The sequence below is a fragment of the Boleophthalmus pectinirostris genome, unplaced genomic scaffold, assembly GCF_026225935.1.
Source record: "Boleophthalmus pectinirostris isolate CB_2022bp ecotype Guang Dong unplaced genomic scaffold, ASM2622593v1 HiC_scaffold_4, whole genome shotgun sequence".
Classification (NCBI taxonomy): domain Eukaryota; kingdom Metazoa; phylum Chordata; class Actinopteri; order Gobiiformes; family Gobiidae; genus Boleophthalmus; species Boleophthalmus pectinirostris.
This window is the reverse complement of record NW_026571353.1, coordinates 42,693,053-42,704,033: the sequence shown is the minus strand read 5'-3', so window position 1 is coordinate 42,704,033 and position 10,981 is coordinate 42,693,053. Positions and strand designations below refer to the sequence as shown.

The 10,981-nt window shown below is 45.7% G+C and overlaps 1 protein-coding gene across 1 annotated transcript; it reads right to left on the bottom strand.

Annotated features, from left to right (window-relative positions):
• Positions 1-3,835: 3,835 nt before the first annotated feature.
• ptrh1 (peptidyl-tRNA hydrolase 1 homolog) lies at positions 3,836-10,980 on the bottom strand. The gene is made up of 5 exons (XM_055161884.1): positions 10,404-10,980; positions 8,243-8,462; positions 6,306-6,381; positions 5,822-5,867; positions 3,836-4,729 (listed from the first exon to the last, which is right to left on the bottom strand). Exons 1-5 carry the CDS (start codon positions 10,473-10,475, stop codon positions 4,022-4,024), a joined length of 1,122 nt encoding a protein of 373 aa, XP_055017859.1. The 5' UTR covers positions 10,476-10,980; the 3' UTR covers positions 3,836-4,021.
• Position 10,981: the final 1 nt, after the last annotated feature.

Below are 10,981 nucleotides of genomic sequence, written 5' to 3'. Positions count from 1 at the left end.
CGAAGAACGTTCTAGAGTCATCTGGGCATGTCTGAGTCATCTAGAGATCTCTCCCGGGTCCTATTCAAACCCTCCTTATGTTCAGTATGAGTCTGTCTTTCTCTTCTCTCTTCTCTCTCTTGTCTCTTTCTTTCTCTTCTCTCTCATCTCTCTTTCTCCCTCTCTTCTTTTCTCTTTTCTCTTGCTTTCTCTCTCTCTCTTGTTTCTCTCCTCTTTCTCTTCTCTCTTGTCTCTCACGTCTCTTTTTCTCTTGTCTCTCTCTCCTATTTCTTTTTCCCTGTCTCTCTTTTCTCTTTCTTTCTCTTTTCTCTTCTCTCTTATCTCTCCTTCTTTTCTCTTGCTTTCTCTCTCTCGTTTCTCTCCTCTTTCTCTTCTCATTCTTTCTCTTGTGTCTTTCTCTTCTCTCTCTTGTCTCTTTCATTCTCTTCTCTCTCATTTCTCTTTCTCCCTTTCTCTCTCCCTTTTCTCTTTCTTTCGCCCTCTTTCCTTTTTTCTCTCTTGTTTCTCTTTTTCTCTTCTCTCATCTCTCTTCCTCCCTCTCTCTCTTTTCTCTTTCTCTCTCATTTCTCTCTTTCTTTTCTCTCTTTTGTCTCTTTCATTCTCTTTTCTCCCTTTCTCCTTTTTCTCTTTCTTTCTCCCTCTCTCTTCTTTTCTGTCTCCCTCTTCTCTCACTCATCTCTTTCTCCCTTTCTCTCTCTTCTCTCTCCTCTCGGTACGAGTCAGTACGAGGCTCCGCCCCCTCTGGCTCCCACACGACATTTCTCAATAAAAACTCAAAACCACGACACAAACTGAACACGACAGCGACACGACGAAGCTGATGTTTGTGCAGGAGTTTCACGAGTGCGACGCTCTGAAGGGGGAGCGACTTAGTGCTCTTTTGGGTGAAGAGAACTTTTTCCAAACCGTAAAAGGAAAAGGAGACGACGTGAAAACCTCGATTTTAAACGAGTCGTGGAGTTTGTGTTTGAGTTGAACGTTCTGATGGAAAGATCTGGAAACACCGAGTTCCACTGAAAACTCGTCTCGTTTCACCAACAGTGTTTGTCTTTTGTTTTTTTGGTGCTTTTTAAAGATTTCAGACTGAAATAAACAAACATTTACCCAGAGTTAAAACGAACAAATCAACACCGGGTCAACTCCAGTCCGGTCCAGACCAGTCCAGTCAAGTCCTCTGGGAACTACAAGTCATCTTCTAAAGTTCTGATGTTCTTATGTTCTGCTGGACTTGTGTTTGTTTCATTCACTTTTGTCCTTCTACGTCTCCAAAGCTCCAAATGCTGCGCTCCACCTCGTGATGTCATCGAGTGGTAGTTTTCTTTTCTTTTGTTTTTTGTAATAACTTTATTTCTTGACATTTTCAGTTTAGAACAAATATTCTGCAACAAAAAAAAAAAAAAAGAAAAAAAATACAGTGACAAGGACGAGTTTATTCTTGGTGCCGAATAATTTTTAAATGACTGTGGAGCATCAAATACAATAAAAGAAAAGAATAAAAATGAAATAAAATAAACACAATAAATCAACAAATTTAAATTCAAATTCTACACGACCTACAGAACAAAACAAAAGAAACTCCACGACTGAAACGATCCAGATGATTCTAGAGTGAAGGTGTGTGGAGTTTAAAAACACAGTGGAGCACTTCCTGTATCACCACATGATGACATCACCAGTTGGAACAGAGTGTGAAACGTGTGAATGAAACAAACTCAAAGTCTCCAGTGTGTGTGTCTGTGTGTGTGACCAGGACATGACATTGGAGCAAAGGATTATGGGACGTTTAAATTAAATTCTAAACCGTTTGTGTTTTTATTTTTATTTTATTTTTTTTGTGTATTTGTCAGATTTCGTCCCGGTGATGAAGACCCAGATGTTTTTCGTCTCTGTGTTTAAAGTGAATTTAAACTTGAAAAATCTAATGTTTTATGTTTTACACTTTTTCCTCGAGGGACTTTTTTGACTTTTTCCTCTTAAACGTTTCCTCTTGTGTCCAGCAGGGGGGGCTGTTCTGTTTTGTTCTGTACCTGGACTGTGTTTACAGATGAACACTTTGCTCAGACAGGTGCAACAGGTGCGACAGGAGCGACAGGAGCGACAGGTACCATACAGGACGTGTTTATTTATTGGTCAGATGTTTGTTGCTGTTAAATGTTTTTGACTGAAGCTGCTCAAAAACTTTGACACTTTTTTCCATTTCATTTTTCAAAATAAAAGCATCAAAAAAAAATCACACACGTTTGTTGTGTGTGTAGTGTGTGTGTATAGTGTGTGTTCTGTGTGTAGTGAGTGTGTTGTGTGTGTATAGTGTGTGTAGTGTGTGTAGTGAATGTGTTGTGTGTACAGTGTGTGTGTGTTGTGTGTACAGTGTGTTGTGTGTTTGTTGTGTGTGTGTTGTGTGTTGTGTGTGTGTGTGTGTGTTGTGTGTGTGTGTGTGTGTGTGTGTTGTGTGTGTGTGTTGTGTGTTGTGTGTTGTGTGTGTTGTGTGTGTGTTTGTTGTGTGTGTGTGTGTGTGTTGTGTGTGTTTGTGTGTGTTTGTTGTGTTGTGTTGTGTGTGTGTGTTTGTTGTGTGTGTGTGTTGTGTGTGTGTTGTGTGTGTGTGTGTTGTGTGTGTGTGTTTGTTGTGTGTGTGTGTGTGTGTGTGTGTGTTTGTTGTGTGTTGTGTGTGTGTGTGTGTTGTGTTGTGTGTGTTGTGTTGTGTGTTGTTGTGTGTGTGTTGTTGTGTTGTGTGTGTTGTGTGTGTTGTGTGTGTTTGTTGTGTGTGTGTGTGTGTGTTGTGTGTTGTGTGTGTGTTGTGTTGTGTGTGTGTTGTTGTGTGTGTGTGTGTTGTGTTTGTGTGTTTGTTGTGTTGTGTGTGTTGTTGTGTGTGTTTGTGTGTGTTTGTTGTGTTTGTTTGTTGTGTGTTGTGTGTGTGTGTTTGTTGTGTTGTGTGTGTGTGTTTGTTGTGTTGTGTTGTGTGTTTGTTGTGTTTGTGTGTGTGTGTGTGTGTGTTGTTGTGTGTTTGTTGTGTGTGTGTGTTTGTTGTGTGTGTGTGTGTTGTGTGTGTGTTGTGTGTGTTTGTTGTGTGTGTGTTTGTGTGTGTGTTTGTGTTTGTTGTGTTTGTTGTGTTGTGTGTGTGTGTGTGTGTGTGTGTGTGTTTGTGTGTGTGTGTGTTGTGTGTGTGTTGTTGTTGTGTTTGTTGTGTTGTGTGTTTGTTGTGTTGTGTGTTTGTGTGTGTGTTGTGTGTGTGTTTGTTGTGTTGTGTGTTTGTTGTGTTGTGTGTTGTGTTGTGTTGTTGTGTGTGTGTGTTTGTGTGTTTGTTTGTGTGTTTGTTGTGTTTTGTGTGTGTTTGTGTGTTTGTTGTGTTTGTTTGTGTGTGTTGTGTTGTTGTGTGTGTGTGTTTGTTGTGTTTGTGTGTTGTGTTTGTGTGTGTGTTTGTGTGTGTTGTGTGTTGTGTGTGTGTTGTGTGTGTGTTTGTGTGTGTTTGTGTGTGTGTTGTGTGTTGTTGTGTGTGTGTGTGTTTGTGTGTGTTTGTTGTGTGTGTGTTTGTGTGTGTGTTGTGTTGTGTGTTGTGTTGTGTGTTTGTTGTGTGTGTGTTGTGTTGTGTGTTTGTTGTGTGTTGTGTGTGTTGTGTGTTTGTTTGTGTTTGTTGTGTGTGTGTGTTGTGTGTGTGTTGTTGTGTGTTTTGTTGTGTGTGTTGTGTGTGTTGTGTTTGTTGTGTGTGTGTGTGTTGTGTTGAGTTTGTGGAGTTGTTCTGGTTTGTGCTGCTGAAACTTTTACACTTTTATATTTGAAAAGTTCATTAAAATGTGCTGCAACTTTACAAATAAATAAGAAAATAAATTCATCAAACTCATTTTGAATCTTCACCTCTTTGTTTATTTCACATTTTTCACTCCAAACATTTGTCTGTTTTTCACTTTTCTGTATTTTCTGTTTTTATTTCGGTCATGTTCAGATCGTCTGGAGCTTCGTGGCTGTAGGTGGTTTGTTCCTCCAGGGGGCGTCACAACCGCAGCTCAAACACGTCGTCCAAGTCAAATCAAAGAAAAACACACGACCAGAGTTTAGACGGTGTAAAGTCACGTCTGTGCAGCGGCCGTCCCTGCGCCGTCCTCCCGTCCTTTAGTTTGTTTCTCCTTCTGTTTGGCCTGTTGCTGTGAGTCCGTGGCGCCCCCTGGTGGTGGGTCGTGTTTGGTGCCCCCTGGTGGTGGGTCGTGTTTGTTGCCCCCTGGTGGTGGGTCGTGTTTGGTGCCCCCTGGTGGTTGGTCGTGTTTGTTGCCCCCTGGTGGTTGGTCGTGTTTGTTGCCCCCTGGTGGTGGGTCCTGTTTGGCGCCCCTGGTGGTGGGTCGTGTTTGGTGCCCCCTGGTGGTGTGGTTGTGTTTGTTGCCCCCTGGTGGTGGGTCCTGTTTGTTGCCCCCTGGTGGTGGGTCCTGTTTGTTGCCCCCTGGTGGTGGGTCGTGTTTGGTGCCCCCTGGTGGTTGGTTGTGTTTGTTGCCCCCTGGTGGTGGGTCCTGTTTGTTGCCCCCTGGTGGTGGGTCGTGTTTGTTGCCCCCTGGTGGTGGTCGTGTTTGTTGCCCCCTGGTGGTGGGTCGTGTGGGGTGAGGAGACTGAGCAGCAGGTCCACGCTCTGGACCAGGACCAGGTCCAGGACTTTCCTCTGGTCTGGACTGAAGTGTCCCAGGACGTGTTTGTCCACAGACGTGTGTCCAGAGGGACGACCGACGCCCACACGCACCCGCCGCATCACCTGCAACACACGACAGGTGAGACCCTGCACCTGCCACAGGCCGACAGGCGACACTCTGCACCTGCCACAGGCCGACAGGCGACACTCTGCACCTGCCACAGGCCGACAGGCGACACTCTGCACCTGCCACATAGTTACACAGTCTCCTGTCGGACGAGTCAAGTCGTGTTACGGTCAGCGTCAAGTCGTGTTACGGTCAGAGTCAGGTCGTGTTACGGTCAGAGTCAGGTCGTGTTACGGTCAGAGTCAGGTCGTTTCTGATTCTTTTCACGTTTCATTTTGTTCAAATATTATTTCTGTTAAATATTGAAACCTCCGTGGTGACACAGAGGGTGACACAGAGGGTGACACAGAGGGTGACACAGAGGGTGACACAGAGGGTGACACAGAGGGTGACACAGAGGGTGACACAGGAGGGTGACACAGAGGGTGACACAGAGGGTGACACAGAGGGTGACACAGAGGGTGACACAGAGGGTGACACAGAGGGTGACACAGAGGGTGACACAGGGTGAGGGTGACACAGAGGGTGACACACAGAGAGGGTGACACAGACACAGAGGGTGACACAGAGGAGGGTGACACAGGAGGGTGACACAGAGGGTGACACAGGAGGTGCGACACAGAGGGTGACACAGAGGGTGACACAGAGGGTGACACAGAGGGTGACACAGGAGGGTGACACAGGAGGGTGACACAGAGGGTGACACAGGAGGGTGACACAGAGGGTGACACAGAGGGGACAGAGGGTGACACAGGAGAGGGTGACACAGAGGGTGACACAGAGGGTGACACAGAGGGCGACACAGAGGGCGACACAGAGGGCGATACAGAGGGTGACACAGAGGGTGACACAGGAGGGCGGGAGGGCATCTGACGCACTGCAGATACGGTGGTGCGGTTTAGACCTTTGCTCCGTGTTTTCTGTGATGACATAACTCGACCTCACAGCTGTCAATCATCTGCAGAATAATCAGGGACATACCGAGTTCACGTCGGACTCTCCCTGTTCTTTACGTGAACCACAGAAACACACAAACACTTTTCAGGTTTATGAAAATGATTTAAAAGTAGAAGTGGGCGGAGTCTTACGTCGGTGTGGAGGCAGTCGATGCACGAGCGAACGCCGTTGTGACCCCTGTGAAGGAGAACGCTCGTTATTCAGCAGAAACACTAAAACATCCACACGGTTTAAAAAAGTCCGAGTCTCACAGGTGAAATTTACCAGACCAGGACTAAAGCTGCACTACGGAACTTTTCAGGCGGAGGCTCCCTGGATTCTTCCACAGTCTGGACATGAACATGAACTACACCGACCGTCGCCTCTCCACAGATCTGACCCGGGTCTGCTCGTCCCCATGGAGATGATAAGGCAAAGCAACAACATCTCCATGGAGACAAACAAATCCTGGAGCCTCCGCAGAAAAGCGACATAGTGCAGCTTTAAAAAACAAGGCTGAAGATTCAAATGAAAGTAAAAATAATAAGTTTATTTCACGAATCATTTAGATTGTCGACAGGTGCTGGGTTTGACCTGTCACAGTCCTTATTTGGTCGACAGGTGCTGGGTTTTTACCTGGCACTTCCTCCTTGTTTCAGGGCGATCTTTCCCAGAGGTTTGTCCAGATCATCATGAACCAAGAGCACACCAACTCACGCCTCACTGCCAGGACAGGTGTCAGGACAGGTGTCAGGACAGGTGTCAGGACAGGTGTCAGGACAGGTGTAAGGACAGGTTGTACAGGACAGGTGTCAGGTCAGGACAGGGTGTCAGGACAGGTGTCAGGACAGGTGACAGGACAGGTGTGTCAGGACAGGTGTCAGGACAGGGTGTAGACAGGACAGGACAGGTGTCAGGACAGGTCAGGTCAGGTGACAGACAGGTGAGACAGGTGTCAGGACAGGACAGGTGTCAGGACAGGTGTCAGGACAGGTGTCAGGACAGGTGTCAGGACAGGTGTCAGGACAGGTGTACAGGACAGGTGTCAGGACAGGTGTCAGGACAGGTGAGACAGGACAGGTGAGACAGGACAGGTGTCAGGACAGGTGTCAGGACAGGACAGGACAGGTGAGACAGGACAGGACAGGACAGGTGTCAGGACAGGTGAGACAGGACAGGTGTAAGGACAGGTGTCAGGACAGGTGTCAGGACAGGTGACAGGACAGGTGTAAGGACAGGTGTCAGGACAGGTGTCAGGACAGGTCAGGACAGGAGGTGAGACAGGACAGGTGTAAGGACAGGTGAGACAGGACAGGTGACTGATTCCACATGACCTGTTGCTCATCATGAGTTTGTGAAATAAAAGCTTAAATTAAAAACCAAAGATCGAACTGTTAACAAATGTCACAATTTGTGTTGGTTCATAAAATCCCAAAGATCTCAGTCAGGTTCTTTCACACCGACAGAAGTTGTTGCACCAAACGTTAAATTCAAACCAAAAGTTTGTTTTTCGTTGTTGTGAAAGCGTCAATCGGACTCGGAGCTGCACTAAATCAATCGGACCGAGAGCTAAAAAAAGAGGTGGTCTCAGTTCACTTGAATCTGCACCAAAAACCAAACTCTGGGGCAGTTCCTCTGGTGTGAACATGAACTCGAGTCCAAACCACAGACAGAAGGTCCAAAAAAACTATTCCAGATGCATCATGGGAGGAAACACGTCTCCTCTGAATGAAACGACCCGACGGAGCGGAAACAGATTGTTCTCCAGACGCAGAATTAGAATTATTTTGCCAACAATGGCAAATACAGAGAACGTGACACATGATGATCAGAGCAAGAACCAACGTGTGAACGTGAAGCTCCAGAGTCTAAACGTGAAGCTCCAGAGTCTAAACGTGAAGCTCCAGAGTCTAAACGTGAAGCTCCAGAGTCTAAACGTGAAGCTCCAGAGTCTCCAGAGTCTAAACGTGAAGCTCCAGAGTCTAAACGTGGGCTGTGTACCTCTGGTCAGGACCTGCACCAAACTGGAGTCTATACAGAATAATAACATTTTATTACCTGGTCTGGACCAAATAATCAAACTAGTGAAAACACCATTATTTACATCACAGGTTTTAATCAAACGTCAAAATGTTCAGGAATCATGTGAGAGTTTTTAGTATCGATACCTGTTCAAACGAGTATCTAGTATCGATACTAGTTGATACTTTTAACACAAAATCTGAATTCACAATATGATCAAAGTTTTCAGAGCAGAGAACCTGCTCTGCTCTCTCTCTCTCTCTCTCTCTCTCTCTCTCTCTCTCCTCTCTCTCTCTCTCTCTCTCTCTCTCTCTCTCTCTCTCTCTCCTCTCTCTCTCTCTCTCTCTCTCTCTCTCTCTCCTCTTCTCTCTCTCTCCTCTCTCTCTCTCTCTCTCTCTCTCTCTCTCTCTCCTCTCTCCTCTCCTCTCCTCTCTCTCCTCTCTCTCTCTCTCTCTCTCTCTCTCTCTCTCTCTCTCTCTCCTCTCTCTTCTCTCCTCCTCTCTCCTCCTCTTCTCTCTCTCTCGTCGTCTTCGTCGTCTTCGTGGTCTCACCTGCTTTGGCGACGGCGGTTCCGTTCAGGTTCATGTAGACTCTGGGTTTGAGGAGGATCACTGTCGCCCCCTGCAGGTGGCACACGAGGACGTCTGAGTTGACGTTGGCGTCTCGTCTCCAGGTCCTGGACGCCTCCAGACGCGGCGCCAGACGGTCCAGCACGGCCCGGCCCACGTTGTGCCGGGTCCCGTCCATCCCGGGGTTCCCCAGGCCCACCACCTGCACGCGGCACAGAGGGACGGATCCAGACCCGGACCAGGACCAGGACCAGGACCTGGATCCAGGACCAGGACCAGGACCAGGACCTGGATCCAGACCCAGACCAGGACCTGGACCCTGACCCAGACTAAGGCTTTGATTGGTCCTGGTTTAGACCTGATTTAATCTTTAATCTTGGTTTAGACCTGGTTTTAGTCCTGGTTTAGACCTGGTTTAGACCTGGTTTAGTCCTGGTTTTAGACCTGGTTTAGTCCTGGTTTTAGACCTGGTTTAGACCTGGTTCAGTCCTGGTTTTACTCCTGGTTTAGACCTGGTTTTAGACCTGGTTCAGTCCTGGTTTTAGTCCTGGTTTAGTCCTGGTTTTAGACCTGGTTTAGTCCTGGTTTTAGACCTGGTTTAGACCTGGTTTAGACCTGGTTTTAGACCTGGTTCAGTCCTGGTTTTAGTCCTGGTTTTAGACCTGGTTTAGTCCTGGTTTTAGACCTGGTTTAGACCTGGTTTAGACCTGGTTTAGACCTGGTTTAGTCCTGGTTTAGACCTGGTTTAGACCTGGTTTATACCTGGTTTTAGTCCTGGTTTAGACCTGGTTTAGACCTGGTTTTAGACCTGGTTTAGACCTGGTTCAGTCCTGGTTTTAGTCCTGGTTTAGACCTGGTTTTAGACCTGGTTTAGTCCTGGTTTAGACCTGGTTTAGTCCTGGTTTTAGACCTGGTTCAGTCCTGGTTTTAGTCCTGGTTTAGTCCTGGTTTTAGACCTGGTTTAGACCTGGTTTTAGTCCTGGTTTTAGTCCTGGTTTAGACCTGGTTTAGACCTGGTTTATACCTGGTTTTAGTCCTGGTTTAGACCTGGTTTAGACCTGGTTTAGACCTGGTTTTAGACCTGGTTTAGACCTGGTTCAGTCCTGGTTTTAGTCCTGGTTTTAGACCTGGTTTAGACCTGGTTTTAGTCCTGGTTTAGACCTGGTTTAGACCTGGTTTTAGTCCTGGTTTAGACCTGGTTTAGACCTGGTTTTAGTCCTGGTTTTAGTCCTGGTTTTAGTCCTGGTTTAGACCTGGTTCAGTCCTGGTTTTAGTCCTGGTTTAGACCTGGTTTAGACCTGGTTTTAGTCCTGGTTTAGACCTGGTTTAGACCTGGTTTAGTCCTGGTTTTAGTCCTGGTTTAGACCTGGTTTAGTCCTGGTTTTCAACCTGGTTTAGTCCTGGTTTTAGACCTGATTAAGACCTGGTTTAGACCTGGTTTTAGACCTGGTTCAGTCCTGGTTTTAGTTCTGGTTTAGACCTGGTTTAGTCCTGGTTTTAGACCTGGTTTAGACCTGGTTTTAGACCTGGTTTTTTTACCTGGTTTTAGTCCTGGTTTAGACCTGGTTTACCTGGTTTTTAGTCCTGGTTTAGTCCTGGTTTAGACCTGGTTTAGACCTGGTTTATACCTGGTTTAGTCCTGGTTTAGACCTGGTTTTAGTCCTGGTTTTACCTGGTTTTAGACCTGGTTTCCTGGTCCTGGTTTAGTCCTGGTTTAGACCTGGTTTTAGACCTTGGTTTAGACCTGGTTTTAGTCCTGGTTTTAGTCCTGGTTTTAGTCCTGGTTTAGACCTGGTTTTAGTCCTGGTTTTAGTCCTGGTTTAGACCTGGTTTTAGTCCTGGTTTAGACCTGGTTTTAGTCCTGGTTTAGACCTGGTTTTAGTCCTGGTTTAGACCTGGTTTAGACCTGGTTTTAGTCCTGGTTTAGACCTGGTTTAGACCTGGTTTAGACCTGGTTTAGTCCTGGTTTATTTTGAAGAATCTGATCTTAATAAACTTAATAAACATTTACATCAAAACGAGTCCAAACAGGAAACTCGGTACGAAATTCACGATTCTTGTGAACTAAAAATGTTCCAAAATATGTTATTAAATCATATTTAAAAGTTTGGTAATAAAATCATTAGATAAATTGATTTCTGACCATTTTCCTGCGCGCGTCCGGCTCCATCCGAGACAAAACTCTGCAAAAAACTCTGCAAAAAACTCTGCACATTCTCCTCAAAATCACCACAAAAACACAGGAGAAACAACAAACGACACAAACACGAGCCGCTCTGCACAGGCCAAAAACACAGGTTTGTCACTTTAATCCGAGAAAAATAATAATAATAATAATAAAAAATAAAAAAAACTGACGCTGAAACTGACGCAATCTCCGGGAAACTGCGCTGGTTTATTCTTCAAATGACACTTTACACTTCTGGATTTTAATAAAGTGACGCTCCAGTGTCAATGTTACATCATTTATATCATTTCTAGATGAAAAACACATTTTTCTGTCTTTTTTTTTTTCTGCTTAAACACAAAACAGTTTCAGTGTAAACATCAGAGGACAGAGTCTAAACTCTAATAAATTAAATCCAACAGACGATCCGCGTTAGTTTAAAGTCTTCAAAATACGACAAAACGTGAAGTTTAATCCGGTTTAAAATCATAAAAGTGCAGAATCCAGACGATGTTTAAAGTCACGCTCTTCTGTTGTGACCAGCGCCATGTTGT

What these genes read in the sequence shown, in the direction of transcription:
- ptrh1 (XM_055161884.1), bottom strand. Translation starts at nt 10,475, where the DNA reads ATGTGCAGAGTTTTTTGCAGAGTTTTTTGCAGAGTTTTGTCTCGGATG. An exon ending in AACCGCCGTCGCCAAAGCAG is followed by an intron (nt 6,382 to 8,242) that starts GTGAGACCACGA and finishes GTGAGGCGTGAG; the next exon opens with TTGGTGTGCTCTTGGTTCAT. An exon ending in AAACAAGGAGGAAGTGCCAG is followed by an intron (nt 5,868 to 6,305) that starts GTAAAAACCCAG and finishes TCTCCTTCACAG; the next exon opens with GGGTCACAACGGCGTTCGCT.